At 41.3% G+C, this 20,491-nt stretch overlaps 1 protein-coding gene across 1 annotated transcript in view; it reads right to left on the bottom strand.

Moving 5' to 3' along the window:
- Positions 1-20,491, bottom strand: part of snx29 (sorting nexin 29) — a 154,340-nt gene that overhangs the window by 18,474 nt on the left and 115,375 nt on the right. Inside the window, exon 19 of the mRNA XM_023949208.1 lies at positions 12,220-12,360. Within this exon, the coding sequence (XP_023804976.1) occupies positions 12,220-12,360 (141 nt within the window). The remainder of the gene's footprint in view (positions 1-12,219; positions 12,361-20,491) is intronic.

Genomic DNA, 20,491 nt, shown 5'->3' with positions numbered 1-20,491 from the left:
CAGAGACTTTGTTTGACAGGTGTTCTCTCTGATTCTTTGGAGTTTTTAGCTGCTTTACTTCTTCTAAAAGATGTATTGATTCAACAAGCCCACAGTAATAGACATTTACAGTAACTTTAAAAAGTAAATGCACACATCCCTTACAAATGAGCAAAGAGTGGCAATTATTTTCCAAACAAGTTCAGGAAAATGCTATTTTCCATTAATAAACAAAGAAACAGAGAAGAAAGAAAGACGAAAGCCTGGTTGCCTGGCATGGATGCTTTCTGGACACCTCCCTGGGGAGGTGTTCCAGGCATGTCCCACTGGGAAAGACCCGGGACACACCGGAGAGACTATGTCCGGTCCACTGGCCTGGGAACGCCCTGCGATCCGGTCCAAAATAAGCGGAAGCAAATGAACAGATGGAAAATGTATTGTAAATAAATATGTTTGTAGAGTATCTACATTTGTTTAATGATCTGAACTACAGTAAAATAAAATAAAATCCTTCTGTCGGACTGTTTACACCTGTAAATACTGTAAAAATGCTAAAATGCGCTTCGATTGATGACATGAACACTTGTATTAAGTTAAGCTGCCTGACGATGCTGTCAAAAACAAAAGGAGGCCAAGCTTTCCCTCCGAATCAGCCCACTCCGGACCGCAGCAGGACCGAAGATGCTGCTCTCGCCGAGCCGTGTTTGACATGCATAAAACATAACAGGCAATTGAGGAATGCTCATACAAGACTTCCACAATGCCTCCTTGTCATAATTAAAAGCATAAACATGCATATTGCATAATATGGGCACACAACATGCTAAGTCTGATTAATAATTTACCTTGAGGTTTGTGATTATTTAAGCAGGGCAGCCCTAACTCTCCCCAGCTCTCAGTATGTGCAGATGGAGGCAGAAAATGCATTTCTGCTCTGAAAACCAAACTTTGCCCGGTTCTCCTGCGACGGCGCGACATTTTCAGATGGAGAGACGAGCGTGACAGTCAGCTGGAGGAGACCCAAGTGTCTGATCATCACCGTTTCAGTCTTACAAAAACACGGGTAGTGGCTGCTTTAGTAAGGAGACGATGAAAATGACATTAAGTACTGTAAACCAGAACGTAAACATCTGCTCAGACAGATGTTCGGGAGGGTCTTTTTTAGGCATCTGCGTGGCGTTTGCTCACATGAAACCTTCATGAATTTAACCCGGAGTTGTCACCTTCCCGATATCTCTCTAATCTTCCGTCTTTTAAGGGATTTAAAATTTGCATTACAATTTAATAGGAGCCTCTAAATGATAAATGATGGACTTGCATGTTGCCTTTTAACCTCTGTTGTGGTACAAAGTGCTTCATGATGAGCCTCCGCCGTGGATTGGTCCACATTCCGCCTCCCCCGGCGCTCAAACACTTTTTGGAGGCTGCTGAGCTTTTGTTTTCTAAGCTGCTACTTTCACCTAATAATCTGAATTTTAAAAGGCATAAATAGTTTGGGATATTTTTGGGGGGAATTTCCATACACTGTTTATGCAGCGGTCCTGGACTGCAAGGACCAGATTGTTTCTTGCACTTCACCTCGACCAAAGGCAGTTTTGGAATTATTATGGGATGACTACGGGACCCACAGTTTTTGGGGGCTATTTTGTAGTAGAGTGTTCACTCTTTGCACAACATGGGAAAGGAAACCTTTTGTGTGAGGGATCTTCAAGTAATTTTACACACAAGCTGCCAGGTCAAGTCTACAACCACCAGTGACGTTTCGTTGACCTAACTCCTCGAGCATCATTGAAGCTCCTTGGGGGGAAAAAGTTGGTTTCGTTGTTGGTTTTGATTGGCGTTAGCGTGCTATAACCTGCAAAAGTGGCGTTTCACTGTAGCTCGCACATTCTTAACTGGAATACTGTGAAAATATATTACATTCTATATATTACATTATATTACATGAATCCCTGGCTCAAGCTGAACAAAACATTATGCCATTAAGTATAAATATATTAGGAATGTGGGTGTGGTTAAAAAAATGTTGCCAAGGAGATTAAAAAATGTACTTTTGCAGATTCTAATAATACAACGGTTGCTATGGAGATGAAACCAACAGTAAAGCAGCAATTTTGAAAACTGATACATCCTAAACTGACCTCAATGGTCTCATGTTGAACTTTCGAACGATTGACGGATTCTTCCGAGCCCGCTTTCAGGGGTAGTGGTAATCGGTGCCTCAATAGTGTGAGTGGTTGCCATAGAAACAACGTCTCAGACCAATGACTGCTAATTGACGATTACTGGCTCCGACATGGTGGCGTGCGTATCACCAAAAAAACCCTTTTCTTTCAGTCTAGTACACATACGCAGTCAATATTTTATTCGGCACATTTATCTCACTGTCAGGTTTCTTAAAGGCATTACTATAGCAGGAAAATTCAAATCCCGTCATTTTAGTTTTTATTTACTTGGTGTAGAAATAGAATAAAAAGCACAAAATAACACATCTAAAAAAAAGTATGAGTGCCAAAAACAGAGACGTGACAAAAATGTCAATCAATTCTGCTGTTTTTCCAAAAAAGGGCTGGTAATAAAGTAAAGAGCTGTGAAGTGGACCAAGACCAAAGAAAGTTATTCTGAACTATGTTCATCGTGTCTCACCCTCTGAACAGATAATACAGAAAGAAAGCTCTTTATGTTTTATCATTTTTACTTTTGGAAAACAATAAATGCTCCAAGTCTCCATTTACGGCTTTGCAAGAGAGAAGAGGAAGAGATAAGAGCTGTATCCATGAGATGAGATGATGTTATCAAGGCAAGAGGAGTAACTCGACTGGAGCAGGCGAAGGACTTGGATACAATCGAGCAGAAGAGAAACAAAGAGGGGAAGCAGAACAAAAGAACAGTCAGTTGTTTTGGAGATGAAGTGCAAAATGAGTCGCGGCCCGTGAAGAATTCAGCTTCTGGAAGGGTTCAACAAGCAGGGCAGAGAAGCAGTCACTGCAGACCGATCAGCTGGTAGGAGGCGTCACGTCCTGTGGCTGTGCGGCGCTCTGGTGACTATGGAACCTCATCTGTATTGAGTTCAGCAGCTGGCCGGTCTCGCCTGAAGCATCAGCAGATGCAGAGAGCCAGAGACTCATTAGCTCATTAGCAGGACTGAAATGACACTGATGCAGAGAGTGAGGCGAGGCGGCAGTCATGGTGATGCGCTGATACGCAGACCTCACCGCTGCTGCTGTCAGGGGCCGCCACCGCCTCCGGCTGTGGGGAACCAGTTTTCCTCTTTTAATGAAAATACACAAACCATCCAATTATCTGTGATGTTGAAACTTGATCTAAAGTCTAAAACGTTTAAAAAAACAAACAACAACAACTCGGATTTCCCCTTTTGTATCAAAGGTACATTTGATCTGAGATTGAAGGTTTCTCAGTGAGATGTCCATCAGTTTGACGAACAGATCTCATCGAAACCAGTTCAGTGCAGAGAATAAGGTGGACAAAACCTGTTTGTGTCTGTGAGACGCTTTCAGAGTCAGATCTTTCAAAATACTCTGAACTGAAGTGAAAAACAGTCTTATAGACTCTAAAAGCTGTGATCTGGTGACGTGTGGTGAGATCCTGTTGACAAATGAACAGACGATCCACTAGGGGCAGCGCTTTCATCCCTGTGTTCTTCTAAAGACATCAACCATCACCACAGAGAAGCGGTTCCCCCCGGACACCAGGAGAGACCCCTGAGAAGGTGGGTGTGTGGAGAAGAGCACCATATTTCACCTGAGGTCTTCCAAGACAAGAATTTAGCACTTTCAAGGACTTTAAAGTCCTACATAGTTCACTCCAAAGGACGGATCTGAAGAGTCCTGAGAACAACCGCTAGACCCGACGCCGCATGACACAACAGGTCCGGTCTGACAGCACACAAAATGAATTACGAGATTGTCTCACAAATCACTAATGAATTGCATATAAATAGCACAATAATTACGCGGTTTATGTTCTGTTGATTTATGTGTTCTTTGCGTGGTTATTCCTACATCTGTGGTTTTAACGCGGTTCATTTGTGATACATCTGTGAAAATTTCACACAAAGACCACAGCTTTTCTCTTTTTTCCACCTTTATTGACGTATGACAAATGACCTCCATGCCATATGCGTAAAGTGTACGTAGTGGCTTTAGAAGATGAAACCTGAACAAATACTACTTGGACATAATTTAAATTGTCCAGTATTTATGACGGTCATTATACTTTATTCATCCCCATCATGTACTAAACAACATAAAGACGTGTTTTTCCCTCCCCTGTTGTTCTGTCTTTTCATTTTCAAATTCCATGAGAACTGGAGAAATAAAACATTTCACAGCTAAACAAAAGTTGCCATATTGTGCAGCTGTATTTTCAAGCCACCCTTCAATGGCTGTCCAGCCAATCTAAGTGAGCTCCAGCAGGGCTGAGCTGTGACTGGGAGGGAGGAAAGGTGTCCAATCACCCACATGAAAACTGCCACAGAAGTCAGTCAGATCAGGCGAAGCGCAGATAATCTCACTAAAGAGTGTGGGCGCAGCTCGGCTGTCACACGTGAACGGTAGGTGTGAAATGCTCTTCCAGAAGTTTCCTTGCAACACAAATCTGCAGCATGGCAGATGCTCTCTGACAACTTCCACTGCCTCTCCCGGAGTTGTCAGCTGTTATGCAAAGTGTTTGTGAGCGAGGTAACAGGCATGAAACGGAAAGCCCTCCTGGCGTGGTACAGTAGGAGCGGCGTGCGCGTGAACGTCTGATAACCACTGACAGCGAGTTTCAAGCTTACCAGAGCAACCACAGAGACACAGGTATTCAGGATGAAGCTAAGAAGCTTCTGAAAGTCTCACCTCTTTATCAGCCACCAACAACAGAGGAAAGCAAACAGTCTGCATGTGTGCATGTTAATGCAGGTGTTCTTTTCTCTTCGTGTTCCTGAAATGATCAGAGGTCTGCACAGCTTCAGATTTCAACGGAATTTTGTCACTTTTGATAAAAACTTTGCCACATGTAGAGAATATGATCTAAAGACCTACTTTAGTCCTCTTTGAATCTAAGCGTTTCAGGTAAGAAGATATACTGTTAAAGTAATTCATTTTGAATTTTAAAAAATTGCTCTTCAGTCGCTTAAAAAAAAACAACAACAGAGTTTTAATCAGAGTGGGTCTCTCAGCACTGTTTAATCCCAGAACGGCATCAGGTAGAGTTTTATCAAACTTTGACAGATTGAAACAATATTTGATTAAAAAAAAAAAAACATTTTATTTGGGGTTTAATTTAAAAGCAAAGTTTGTTTTAAGACTGTGCACACTAACAGTTAAAAATGACCTGAAACAGAAAATCAATGGGGGGACCTTTTTGTGTGGAGTTTGCATGTTCTCCCTGTTCATGCGTGGGTTTTCTCCGGGGACTTCGGCTTCCTCCCCTCTGTCCAAAAACATGCTTCATAGGTTCATTGGATTACTCTAAAATTTCCATAGGTGTGCATGGGTGTGTGACGGTGGCCCTGCATCAGATTGGGGGACCTGTCCAGGGTGTCCCCTGCCTTCACCCACAAGCAGCCGGGTTAGAATCCGTAGAAAGGATTTGGAAAATGGATGGATGGATGGATGGATGGATGGATGGATGGATGGATGGATGGATGGATGGATGGAAGGATGGAGGGAGGGAGGGAGGGAGGGAGGGAGGGATGGATGGATGGATGGATGGAAGGATGGAGGGAGGGAGGGAGGGAGGGAGGGATGGAGGGAGGGAGGGAGGGATGGATGGATGGATGGATGGATGGATGGATGGATGGATGGATGGATGGAAGGAGGGAGGGAGGGAGGGAGGGAGGGAGGGAGGGAGGGAGGGAGGGAGGGATGGATGGATGGATGGATGGATGGATGGATGGAGGGATGGATGGATGGATGGATGGGCATGTCCTCCATTATCAGAAAAATGCCACAAGAATGTTAAAAACCACAGTTTTCATCGAAGTGGGTCTTTAACACTGATTGAAATGTGTCATTTCCACCCAAGAATGCACGATTGTCTAATACAGTGGTTCTCAAATGGGGGTACACGTACCCCTGGGGGTATGTGGAGGTGCTGCAGGGGGTCTGTGAAGCTTTTCAAAATATCTATCTAAATCAGTGGGCTAATCATAATAATAAATCTTGAGAAAAATGACTTTGTAAAAAGTTCGATAAAATGTAAATATGTGTTCATGCACTGAACTTTATATTCAGTATTTAGTTTCAATATCCTTTGAAATAAAACTGTTCCCCCCACACCAAGTTAGTTTGACCCACTGACGTCGCGCACTCATCAACGACCTGTCGTTACCATAACACTGTAACTATGGAGACGTGGTTAAAGCGCAGCAGCCATGCTGCTGAAAGTACAGATGGATAAGTGAAAAAGAAAACAAAACAAGAGGCGATGAAGTCCAGAAAGTACATGGAAGAATATGTTTTAATGGGATTTACGTCCACAAGCTCTGACCCACCCCAGGCACTGTGTTTTTTTTGCGGGAGAAGTTAGCCAACGCTAGCATGAAGCCGGCACACCCCCAGCGGCATCTCACCACAAAACATGGATGTCACGTTGGTAAGGCACCAGAGTTCTTCAGGAGAAAACTTTCTGATTTTAAGTCATCCCAAGCCACAATGTGAAAAGTCTCCACTGCATCAGCCAAAGCCCTGGAGGCTTCTTACGCGGTGTCTTTGCTTATTGCTAAAGCCAAAAAACCCTTCACCACTCTCACACCGTTTTGGCTGTGTGTGGGGCAGGAGCACCCTGAGCTGGGACAGAAAGCTTTGGAGCCGCTGCTACCGTTTGCATCCACATATTTATGTGAGGCCTCCTTCTCAGCAATGATGCTGATCAAAACAAAGCAAAGAAACAGACTGTGCCTGGAGAAGAGCTTGATCACTGCAGTTGCCTCCTTGCCACCAAGAATGACAAAGATCCTCAGTGAGGTGCAAGCTCATATTTCTCATTGACATTTTTTGTCCTGTTCATAAATCACTGCCTGTTACGTGCGGTTCAATTCAAGTCAAATGTTCAATGCAAAGTGATTCACATGAAATCTTCTTTTTTTTATCCTAAAAGAGTTAACGTTAATTATTATTTGTGAGCAAATCTTTATTTATGAAGTTCATTTATTTTGTAAACTAAATATTATTTATAATTAAGTTTTAGATTTATTTCTGTGAACAGATTTTTGTTATTCATGTATATTTTTTATTTTATTTATTATTAGCAGAATTTTACACATTTGAGTTTTGACTGGTTTTCTGCCTTCTGGTGGTTGACGTCTTCTGTTTTTCTTTTTTGTTTGTACATGCAATGTTTGCCATATGAATGTTTTTGTCAGGTTCACTGTTGTTTTGCTTGAATAAATCTGACTTTAAAGCACTGTACCTCTTTTTTCTTCCTTATTTCTAAAGGGGTACATCACTGAAGAAAGTTTGAGAACCACTGGTCTAATATTTCTTTCTCCCTGTTAAAGTTCTTGCCATATGAAGACATGAAAGTACAAAAAAACAGAAGCATGAAGTGTGAACAGCTCATTAGGATGACATGATGAAATGAAAGAATGAAGAAATAAAGCCTGCTTGATAGAAAATTGTGAAGTGTCCTCTCTTTTTACGAAATACTTTAATTTCAAACAAGACAGATGGTGAGATTTCATTTCCTTCTCAGCAGCATATTTCACAGAAAACATCTAATTTTAGCACAATACAGCAGAAGAGGAGTCCAGAAAAATCCACAGAACTCCTGAAGGAGAAAACTTTGGGTCCTCAATGAACAGATCAACCAACTCTCACTCAGTTCAGCTGAAAGCAGACAAGGAGACGGTATTACCTGCAAACCAAGGTGTACTAACTGGGGGGAAAAAACTATTTATTCCATTCCTGTTCTGAAAAGATGATGTCTTGGCTGCTAAAAACACTCCTACAGAACCAAAACCGTCAAAACTGGACTGAAATAACAGGGAAACTCGGCACGGCGGGGCTGTTGAGCACTAACACACACCTAAACACACAGCTAAACACAACACACACAGCTAGGACTGCAGAGAAGCACTTTCATTGGAGTCACAAACTACACAAAGAGAAACGCTCAACACAACTGCACAAAGAGAAACGCACTTCCATTAAGATTGAGTGGGTGAATTGTTGATCATATTTTAACCAAAGATGGAATTTAAAGCATTAAACACACAAAACAATTTTGAAATTCAAAAAGGTTTTATGTGTGATGATTTAGAGAGAGAAAAAAGCTGCCCTGATTTATGTCAAATAAATATATAGTGAACTAGTGAGAAAAAATAAATAAAAATACTTTTTTTGACCTTTTTTCTCTTGTTTAAACTCTCAAAGTTCAGAACCTTCATAGGAAAATAAGTCCAGGATTAAGGAATGAAAAAGATCTGATCGTGATTGAAGATTTATGGCGATAAGGTGCAGAAGATACTGCGGGGGGGGGTTAACTGTCAAGGTCAACAGCCAATCAGAATGCAGAACACAATGCACTGTCATAAAGATTTATGCATATATCGTGGTTATAAGATGAACCATGATATAGTGAGAACCCTGTGATTTTAAGATTGCATTTCTCTCCTAGCTAAAGTCATTTGTTTAATGATTTAACCATTTAAAAAAGCAGTAGACACTGAACTTGTTTCGTATACAACAAATGATTGCCTCAACAGATAATTACGTTGTTTAGTTTATGAAACTAAAATGAAGCAAACACAGAAAGTTCCTTCCTAACCTTCATATCTGTGTTTTATTTTGAAAATCTTTATTTTCACAGCACATTCAGGTCTGGTTTTTGGTAACTGATCCTCAAATTGTTGCTGTCGGTGAGCAGGCGTTGGTCAAAAAAAACAAAAAAGGTGAAACTGCAATAAAGCCTGGAATATTTCGAGTCTAGATTGGAAGGACACGATGACCGAACCAGAGGGGATTTTTACAAAGTGTAAAACAGAAAGCCTAAATCAGAAGTAAAGGGAATCCACGGAAATGTAAGAAAATCGAGAGCAGAACAACAAACAGAAGTAGGACAAAGGAAAACAGAATCATCTGGGACAGACGGCTTTCATTATTTATCAGCTGTGCTGTAAAGCAAACTGCTGAACATGTGACTGTGAGCAGACGTGAACCCCTGTGCAGATTTGCTGGAACAGATCGTTTCTCACCGCTCCCACTTCCTTTACCCTTTGTGACATCACTTTGAGTCCAAAAGAACCTTTTTTCTCTGGTTCTGGTATGTTTGCTGTGATGATCATTAATGTACAAAGTTAAAAAAAAAAAAATAAGTTAAGGTGAAGAAATTGACCCCAAAAAGCTTGTTTATGGTGTTCCACAGGGCTCTTAACTTGCACCACACCTGTTTTCTAAAGAATATGACATGTTAGGACCATATAACATTACATTTTGCTGAATTGTGTTTTGAGTTTAAATTGCTGACTCCTCTTTAAGAGTCCAATATTTTAAATGATTACATTATACAATATTTTGACCTCAGAAACGCACAGCTTGCCTTAATAAAAATACAAAAAGCTAATTTCTTGAGCCATTTTGGAGGAAAAGTCAAAGCCACTCTTTCTGGAAATCCTGTGGGACTTTTGGAGACAACTAAAAGCATTAAAGCCTGTGGTGTGATAAGCTTTGGGATAGCTACCTTTGATGTCCACTTCTAGAAAACCAAAAACACACCAGCACACTTCCTCTCCTCTCACAAACTGCAGTGCAGCCTTCAGTCCAGCTTCCAACCGTGAAAGCCGAGTAACTTTCAAGGTGTGAAGTCAAACCGGCTTTATCTGTGGCCTCTTCACGTCTCAGAATTGGGTCGGAGCCAAATTATGTCCCAAAGGTGGGAGGGAGGACGAGCAGAAGGAAAAAGAGGAGGATGAGGGGGGCGATGAAGAGGTTTTTCAGCAAATAAGTCCATGAGCAGCGATAGCAGCTTGGATAGAAGACATAGCACAAGTCACCAAGTCTTACTTCCGCCTTCCATCTCCTAAAGATGCTATTGTTTTAATTTAATGGTCTGAGGAGGAAAAAAAGACATGATGGTCTATTCCTTCAGTTTTCCAGGATTTTGTTTCATAACAGGATGAAAGAGCAGATGAAGGATACGTTATTTGTTCCCATGAAGTTCAATCAATCGCTGCATCTTCCTTGTAAAGTCATGATTTGGCTGAAAACAGTCTGTAACCATAGTAACCATGTGATGACTGTGACCGTTTCAGGACAGGGTAAATCATACTGTTTCATCACCTCCAGCATATTTTAATTAAGAAACAGAAAACCTTGGAAACTTTTAACTGGATTGTAACAAGTGTCTTTTTCCCTCACCATCAAGTACAGGATGAAAGATTGGATTTCATAAAAACTCTATTTGTCTTGAATTGTGGCTATAAATATAACCTGGAGTCATAAATTCGCCATTTCATGTCATTATATTCATCCTGGACAGACCGGCTGCAGGGCAGGAGGGCTGAGCTACTTCTTTATGTTTTTTACAAATGAACTGTCTGCTTTTGAGGCTGCATATACATTCCAGTATACATTTTGATCATCTGTCTAGAAGTCACTGAAGATGCATGGATGAATATGGCTCGGGGCTTTTTTTTAGAAGCAGATAGAATATTTCTGATTCAAGCCTTTTGCATTTCAATTTGAATCAAAGTTATGTGTTTTGGAGGAAGAAACACAAAGGTCCAAAAATAAACAGGAAAAACTAAAAGATACAAGGTTTTTAATGAGATTCGGTTTCATACTTCAGCTTAAAGAAACGTTGTCCATAAATTTCAAATCAGAGTTTTTGTGCATTGTTACTTTTAAATGGGGGCTTTGATAAAAACTGAGCGGCACATTATACGGAAAGGAATTATTTTCTACATTTTTTCTTCAAATAAAAAACAGCTTTTCATGTTAACCTTAAGTCATAAACACCCATCAAAAGCCAGATTAATTTCTGCTGAAGCCATGTTGGCCTCAACTAGATAGTCCCTATCGCCCTTATGGGTGGATATTATCTGTCTGTAGGGGGAAAAAACTGGGCAAACTGTAGGGGGCAAACAGGAGTAAAATATTAAGGTCGCAGACCGCTCCGTGAGTCCCTAGAGAGAAAATGTTCATGCATATTTTTTTCTACAAGCATATTGTGGGTTGTAGCAAACACTTATGCAACGCGTAAATAAGTAAGGGTGAAGTAGGCGAGACAAAATTCTTTAATGCCCCCTAAATCCTGATAGTGCCGTCTACATACGTGTGCAGTTCTTTGTGATGCAGCCTGACTGGTAGAAAGCAGGAAATTAGACTGTAGTTTGTGTGGCCATCCTATCGTCACTAATGCATCATCTGCACACGTCGTGCATGAGGCATTTGTGTGCGGTCAGTAGTAGAGAAGTGGTCACAAGCGTTAGGAGAACCCACCTGCACTCCCCTCACAGCCCGCTTTATCCTTCACAGCAGCCAATGCATCATTCGTATCCACGTAATCACTAGTTCATACTAACGTTTGGCAGGTTTTGCTTGCAACTGTCCGCGATAACTGCGATGAACTTCTGAGTGGTGTTTTTTATACTTTTCAAGGGACGCGATACCTCCAGCGTTTATTTTTAATATGAAGGACATCTTGATCATACACCGAGTCTGCGAACCCGCAGGTACGTGCTGAGGCAGACGACAAGGTGGTGAGTTCCTCCGCTAAACAGAGGCTGTCATAAAGATGGGAAAAAATCAAATAAAAAACGGGGCAAATTGCATACTATAGAGCTGCAAGATATTTTCTATCCAGTTGTCCGCTCTCCCCGTCTCTCTGTGTGAAGTTAGGTATTTCCTACATTTTCATCATCATCAGTGTTAAAAAGAAATTTTTCTGGACATAATTTGTGACGTCATCGCGTACCCTAAAAAAAGTCTGGTTAAATGACGCGATTGCGCTTTGTGTGTAAAATTCCAGTCGTGGACGATGTCATCAGCAGGTGTCACATCGATTGGGGCGATTTTGTTCCAATGGCTTTGTGACCAACCGGCCCTTAGGTGAAGCCGCACCCATCTACAACCTGCCAGGAGTCGGGACAAGCCAAAAACCTGCAGCAGCCATACACGGGCATGTGACCAAGGCTTTAAGCCAGCTTCAGGTCTGACCAGATCTGGTCCAAATGAGAGCGTAGAGGGTTTGTAGAACCCTTGTGGAACATCATAAAACAGACATTTGCAAACTCACCTTGTTCCCTAAGGCTTTCTTGGGTGGGAAGTTGAAGGTGTCCACTTGTGGAAACTGTGCTCTGAGCTGGTTGTGGAGCTCCCTGAACTCTGTGTAGCGCCGGTACACGTTCCACTCGTTATCCAGGATGCGGATGTATACCTGAGGGCAAACAAACATCAACATTCTCATTTCTATGATAATCAGCAGAAAGCCTATCCGATCCAAGTAAACACATTCAGCATCGCGGGGACAACAGCAAAGCGGCACTTTGGCATCGACGCCTTTGAGGAACAAACAAAGCCAGCACTCTGGTAACATATTCACCAACTGTCTCCATGTTTTTCATGGAGAAATGGAACAGAACATCAGAAAAGAACGGCCTTTTGTTGCGTTCTACATACTGGTCATTACATCCATACAAAAAACAAGAATGACACTGAAAGAAAGTGTTTCTCTTATCCCCTGAAAGTCTATTTTTACTTACAAACTGCAACACATAAGAGACGGAGTACAGATGAGACAGTACCGCCACCATTTCCATGCACCATTAGCTGCTTTATTCATACTCGTGAAAGATGGAGGGAATGGAGAGAGGGGGAACCATGAGCCTATTAAAGGAAAGAGAAGAAGGAAAAGACGGGTCCTTTTCACAAAGTGCAAAACAGGCGATAAAAACAGACGGGAGGGGAGGATTTACTTTTAAAGTGTTTAAAGGAAAATTGTTTAAAAAAAGTTTTCAAAACCATAAAAAAAACTGAACATGACTAAAGAAATCTGCCAAATGGAAGCAGGTTTACCTCCATGCAGGTGAAAGGCAATGTGATTTTTAATTCCACACAGTTTGGTTAAATATTTATTTTTGTTTCTTGTTTGGATTGGTAGAGAAAAACAGAATTTGTTAGGGGCTGTTCAACAGCATTTCGATTCATATCATAATTTGAGACTGACGATACGATTCATAGTCGATTTTGGTTCATTTTGAACGATGCAGATCATCTTTATCCAAAACTTCGTCCAGTGTGATTTAGAGAGAAACCTTTTCCAGATTCCTTGGATTTCTTTCAAGATAATCACGTTTAAATTAAATACGTGTACAAACAAGAGTCAATGTCAAATCCATTCACATTTTAGTTTTTTTTTTCCACATCCAAAGAATCCAAAGGGAAAAATCTCAGAACATTCTGGCTCACTGAATGGTCACGTGTCATTGGACTGGAATGATGGACTGATCACCTTTTGCTGCATCACACGTGTGCTGTCCGCTGATGCACTTGGTCGTTTTTACGTTACAGTAAAAATAAACCTCCCATTTTTCAATCCAAATGGTATTTTCCTACATCCAACATACTCAATTCATTTCATTTTGCAGCACTTTTATAATGTTATAGGTTGATCTGATTAACAACCTCAGACGGATCGATCTGGTAGATGTAGAAATAGAGATCGATCGATTCGTTTAGTTGATTATTTGTTACACCCCTCGATTTTACATGGTGGTTTAAACGTAAAGGGCTTTTCTTAAGCCTTTTAGAGTAAACCATATGCATATATATGATAACATATTAGCAGTGGCACACTAAAGAATTATCTTTTTATGAAATATGAATAATTTTCTCAGTTCATTTCCCTACCCAATAAAAAGGCAGCTCGATCTCTGAGGCTCCGCCTTTTGTTCCGTCTGGGTACCGCCCATATCATGAGATCAACCCAGCGTTGGGCTCAGCAGCGTCTCTGCATTTCGCCCACAAAAACAAAAAATATCAGAACGTTTGCAAAGATGGATGTGCACGTTGTTTAGATAAAATGAAAGGGTTTTAGCCGGTCACTCCGAACTCCATGAGGAAAGAACGTTAGAACACACTTAAAAGCTAAAAAAAAATAGTAGATTTTCCATCATATAAAGCCTTTAACAAAAGTAGAACTTTGATGAAAGAAATGATGAGTTTTCACATTAAAACTAACAGATTTTTTTTTAAAGCCTAAAATGACTTGATAAACGGATTGTGCATTGATTTAAATCCATAATTGGATTGTTGAAACTCAACGCCAGACTGATCCAGAAGGAGAAGCTGCCTGGTCTCTAAAAGGAACAGCTCAGGGTGTTCCTCGTGGATTTCACCGCCTTCATGCACACAGACCTTCTGAGTTGTTCTAAATCATTTCAAACAAAGAGGAGGAAATCAACCCAAGGCACAAACTGTATATGGTCTGAACGTCGGAAATGCTCCCCTTCGGCAGGGGGTCACATGAAGTTGAATGAGCATCGGTGCCCGCTTTTCTTAAGACTTGCACTCGAGTTGATTCCTGCTGAAATGCTCAGTCGAGCTGTATTTACTCTGAAGAGCTCAGAATGAAGAAAGTCACAGCGACACGTAAAAAAATAGCAGGCTTTAAAAATAGCTGAGAACTGTACAGCGTTCCAGCAGCAGAGCTTTGAGGGTCTAAAATCCCCAACACCTTTCCATCATCAAATACTGGATTTGCAGCTTCCCTTGAGTTTCCCTTCAGAGTTGTGGGGGTGGGGGGGTTGGAACTCACTTCTTCACACAACTGTTCCTGTCACTTTCCATGTGTACAAAATGGGTGCAACACTGTGATTCCTTCCAGGAAAGACTGTGAAAGAGATTTTAACCCCTTAATTAAACAATTATCGAATCTCATCTTCCCACTGAAAATCTGCTTTTTATTAGTTTAGTTGTTAGAAAAAGCTATAAAGAGTTTCACAGCTGATCAGGTGCGGAGTCAAAAGTGCTAATTCTTACAGGTATGTGACTCTGTCATGTTTTCCAAACCACTCAGTTATTAATGTTTCTGTGATTCTGCAGTTAAAAATACACTTTTAGATCAGGCATGTCCAAAGTCTGGTACAAATGTGGGCCAAGGGCCACTCTGATCCAGCCCACAGTTCTATTCAAAGAAACTGTCACATCCAAAAAAGCTATTTATATTTCACTAGTTTTAACTTACAGATTTTTTGCCTTTGCCAGTTATAGTTCTTGAACATGGATGACGTATCCTTGTTCTCGTAGGTTGCGAGAGTGGTCGGATACTGCCAGGGCGATGTACTAAGGGGGACAGGCTATTGTCCACGTAGCGGGTCCCCCCTCTCCACCTTGTGGATGGATCAGAAGGAACAGCAAGGCTGCTGCAGTTTGGCATCGGCGCCGTCACAGGAGTTGCCAGAGTGAAGCTGCAAGCAGCGACAAACCGCCTCAGGGACTCAGACTCCAGATTCTTCCTCGTGGTTTACTAGTGACGCTTTTTTTCTATGGAGGAATACAGCAGCAAGGCAACAGAGGTTTGTACAGCTCCTGGTATTCCGAGGCGGTCCTCCGTCCAAGTACTAACCAGGCCCGACCCTGCTTAGCAGCCGAGATCGGACAAGATCGGACGCGATCGGATGTGTTCATGGTGGTATTAGTTTAATACAAATCAGAAATCTATAGATGCCTGTATTTTGCTTAACATTTTTGAATCTTTGAATAACACAACAGTTTCTCTTTTAATGGCATGTCGGGTCACAAAGGGTAGGGATACTGTAGCTAGGACCAAACCAACAAAGAAACTAAAACAAGACCCGACCAAGACTCTATTAGTGAACACATGCCTGCAAAAGCCTTAGTCATGACTGCCCTCACAGGTGAATACGGGTTGTCTGCAGGGGAAAAATGGGCAAACCTGCACCGGACATGTAAGCGGCCCGCACAAAATATAAAGGTCATTAGACTGGACGGTAAGACCGTAGAGCCAAAAATATTCATGCACTTTTTTTTTTTCCATAGCCCGTGCATCTTCCCTGCATGTGGCATTTGCGTGGGCCAGTACTGGCACCTTGCTAATGACCAGAGTGTGGCGTAAGGGAGCTGTACGACAACATCACTCATATGTCATGTGTGCGTTCAACTTGCGTTAGCCTTACTAATACTTCAGGATACACTTATGATACGCACGACAATGGTACCTTCCATTTTCCATTATGTCCCTTGAGGTGTCAATAATAGCCTCAAGGTAACCTACGCTCCACCTAAAGGCTGTGTCAAACAGCTACTACATATATTTGATGCATATTTGGTCATATGTGAATAGATGTGGTAAAAGTGAGAAAAGTTGTGGTCTTTACGTGAAATTTACACAGATATACAGTACAGACTAAAAGTTTGAAGTTCCCATTCATCTGAATGATAAGGTGTGTCCAAACATTTGGTCTGTACTGTACTCAACAATGATCCACACTAAAACTACTGAGAAGTACAAATAAACCAGGCAAAGAACACGTAAACCAACGTAGAACATGAACCGTGAGTGACTTATGCGCTGTTTATATGCAATTCATTAGTGATTCTTGCGTCAATTATGTAATTTTTATCATTATATGTGGGCTGTATACACGATATAAAAGTTTTACATCAATGGTACAAGCGTGAAAAGTCAGTTGGACATACGTGGACACATGGAATGGTTGTGGAAGGCCACAAATTTGCATAAGCGTCTCGCAAGAATCACAGAATTGCGTAAGACTTACATAACATCTACGCATAGACTACATGAAATACGCATAAAACTATCAGTTAAAAACTAAATTCATGTACAGACCCAGCGACCAAAACCCTCAACGGAAATCTGCGCACATCCACGAATGACCAAAGCAAGCAACATTAATGAATTGTGTATATCACGAATGTTTCACCAAAGATTACAATTTTATATGTGGAAAAGTGCAGTCTTAATCAAGAAAATGAGAGTTTCATTTTTAGATTTTGCGTCATTAAGACAAACATAATTAGTACAAATAAAGTTTAGCCCCAAATACTACAGGGGTTTATACAAATGCACACCTCTTGGTTCAGAGGACTCAATTGTAACAGTAAAATCTGTCCAACATCAGAAGCCTTCAGCTCTTATCAGTTTGCTCAGATAATGGACGGGTTTTCAATTTGGCCACCATGTTTAAAATGTATGAGTCCAAAAGCACAAGAGTTCAAATTACTCCCCAAATCGGTCTGAGAGGAGCTCTTTCCCTTTTAGTCAGAAACACAAGTCCCAGTAAATGAACTAAGAAAGGTGAGGCTTATGTCCTGCAGACATGAATTCACTTTCATGTATGCATGTTTATAAAAACTGCAGCTTACCGTTTCATTTAAAAGACCACGTTTCACCTCAGAAGCAAAATCTGGAATTGATGGCAGCAACTTGAAAGGAGACGCCACGACTCAACTTAAGCTGTCTGTACGACGCTGGAAGCTCAGCTTCAATGGTTCTCCTGACATCCAAAGTCCACTCATGAATATTAGGTTGGCCTAATTAACGGATTCTCGGAAACCATCTTCCAACACGTCCTTGAGGACACGCTGTGTTCCCATCATTTGTGCTCTTATTCAGGCTCAGACTTGCTGGAGTCAGGACTTTCCATTTGCTAACCGAGAGGAAGCATGCTGCTGCTGCTGCTGCTGCTGCTGCTGCTGCTGCTGCTGCTGCTGGCATTGGGAAAGGATGGATTCACTTTGTTTCTTGAGATGTTCTCACACTTTTCAAGAGGAAAAAAATTGTCACTGCTATCAGCCCTAATAACACAACAGCAACTCTTACGGCAGTGGTACTTCCTTCATAAACAATGTTCCTTTTATCTTTTGTGAAATAAATGAATGCACAAGTCGAGTCACTCTAGTGTGAAGCGAGAAAAAGAAAGCAGTTTGCTTCTCCATCTGAGAGCAGGATTAAAACCTTATTTTCAATCTAACATCCACATTAGTTCAGTGACTTGTTGCCTGGAGAGCTGATGCACGAAAGGAAAGAGCAGTCAATGACAGAGGAGGCTGACGAAATGGAAGTGGACAAGGCCGCTAATGGACTGAGAACTCGCCGCCTCAGCACAGGCTTTCATCAAAGTTTAGATCATCTCTTTTTCTGGGTTAGGAGAATCCCACAGTCTGGTAATCTGAGACCCAGAAACAGACTGGAAAACACCTTTGTTTGCGAGAAGTTACCATTTTTACAACTGACACTTTGAAAGCAGACAGCAAACTGGCAGTAGGTATACATTTCTCTTTTCTAAGAAGGACAGAGATAAGTTTGAAGACTCCGATCATCTTTTGATTTGTTCCCAGTAGTCTTTTAATTGTGATTTTTAGCCAAAAAAGTTTTCAATAACCGAGTTTCCCCAGAGCATGGATAGTTGGTGTGGAGTAAGCCTACATTCATTTCCAATCAGCCCTGTGTTTACACCCTCTCCCACTAGCTTACAGTCCCTCACAACAGCAAGCTAACATCGCAGGTGCAACAAAAATGGCGAGCAATATTGGAGCCATCCAGTCGTACAGCGTTGATCCAGATTCCAGCTCAGATGAGGGAAAAGAAGATCCACATGGGTCTATTTATCGATGCATCAGAATGGAGCGGAGCAGAAGGCCCAACATATTTTCTACGTCACCAATACAATCCTTTTCATCTGCTTCTGATTGATAGATATTTGACTAAAGAAATACTCAGAAATGCAACTTCGAGTCTAATTTTCTTGATCAATGTCCTCAATCATCAGAAAGAACATGCTATAAACTCCATAAACACTATTTTCATCGAAGTGGTCTGTAAAATCCGTTCAATCTCAGAAGAGCATAAGGTAGAGTTTTCTCAAACTTTGATTGAACGAATACTTTGTTGAAGAAACCATATTTATTAAAAATATAGCACAACATTAATTGGAGTTTAATTTAAAAGCAAAATATGTGGTAAAACATGAAAATAAACACAGAATTGAAGGAGTTTCAACTTTTATTTCAGTTTTAGTAAAGTAAAAACAGAAGGAAGAACCTTACTGGCTCTCTAAAAAGCTTTTGAGAAGATCTGCGTGGAAGAACGGACCAAAACGGTAAATATATCACATGAAAAACTGGTTAAGGTCTACAGGAAACCTTTGACCTCTGTTATTGACAACCAGGGTGACATTACAGACCAAACCCAGCTTTTTGGGTGGAACGAAGCTAACAAATACTTTTTTTTTAACTCTCTGTATGAGGCTAATTTGTGACTGATTAAACAGAGGCATTTGTGTGATTGTTAACACAACAGCTGTGCAAACTCCAGCTCAATTTCAGCCCAAGTTTACACAAACACCACGTGGAATTCATTCAACACTAATTTAGTGCGATTCCACATGAAACTTGTTTCAGTTTCTGACTTTTTTCTGTGTTTTTTCAACAATCACAGCCCAGCCGGACACTTGATTAACTAAAAAGTTCAAATTGACAAACTGATTCTTTATTTTTTACCATTTATTTTTCTATTCTATCATCTTAAAGGCAATTGTCCTAGCCCTATACATTCTATGTTACCACAGTTATCAAAAATACTAAAAAATGTTCATAACTAGATAAAACTCCTTCATGGAAAAGATAAGATACTTGACGATGGAAAATATGGCTTCAGGCCAAATCGATCAACGTCACTGAGTGACCGGATATGAATGCAATTGTTCCGGGCAGACAGTCCGTGTCCACCCATAGGGGCAGTTGGGACGAAGATGACAGTTTGCCATAAATGCTTCCTTTCACATCCCTGGCAAGCTTGGTGAGGACAACGCATCCGCATTTCCTCACTGATCCCATCATTATCTCAGGGAAAAGCTCTGCAGCATCCGTGCTAATATTCTAGCATGGGAGCTGTGATACCTCCAACAAAAGCCTGTCCTGAAACAGCGACGTCCTCTTTAATGAGGGCTCACAGGGATCCTGCCAGAATGAGGTGACGGCTTTTGTCGGATTCTAAAGGCTCTACTGTGGCGGACGAAGACCTTTTGTTGCCATTTTAATAGCTTATCAGAATCTGTAAGAAAGCATAATAACACCTTTGATGAAAATATCACCTGAGTGAGTCAACAGAGCAGAAAGAAAGCCCAGGGATTTCCTGAAGAGCTGGAGGGCTGCAATTTGAATTCTTTCATTTACAGGCCGCTCCCTCAAAAATGAACTGTTTTCCGCCTGCAGCTATAGCGGAGCAAAGTCAGGGAAAGATTTCTTCGTCATAAAGGCACTTGCAATTGAAATGCGTCGTGACAAAGGATTCATCTAAGTCTGGGACACCAGAGGAGCTGGACTCTGTTTTCCATCCATCAGGGACAGAGCTGTCCAGAACGACCAAAGAAGGTCCTGCGGTTCTGACTCCAAAGCTGAAGCTTGTGGTTCCCAGAGTCACAGTTTGCTCTTTGATGGAGCAGAATAACATCCATCCATCTTCTACTCCCGCTTCGTCATCCGCATGCAGAGTCAGAAAATGCATCTTCGGCAGAAGGACGAGC

The sequence above is a fragment of the Oryzias latipes genome, chromosome 19, assembly GCF_002234675.1.
Source record: "Oryzias latipes chromosome 19, ASM223467v1".
NCBI classification, from domain to species: domain Eukaryota; kingdom Metazoa; phylum Chordata; class Actinopteri; order Beloniformes; family Adrianichthyidae; genus Oryzias; species Oryzias latipes.
This window is presented reverse-complemented; position numbering and strand designations above follow the sequence as displayed.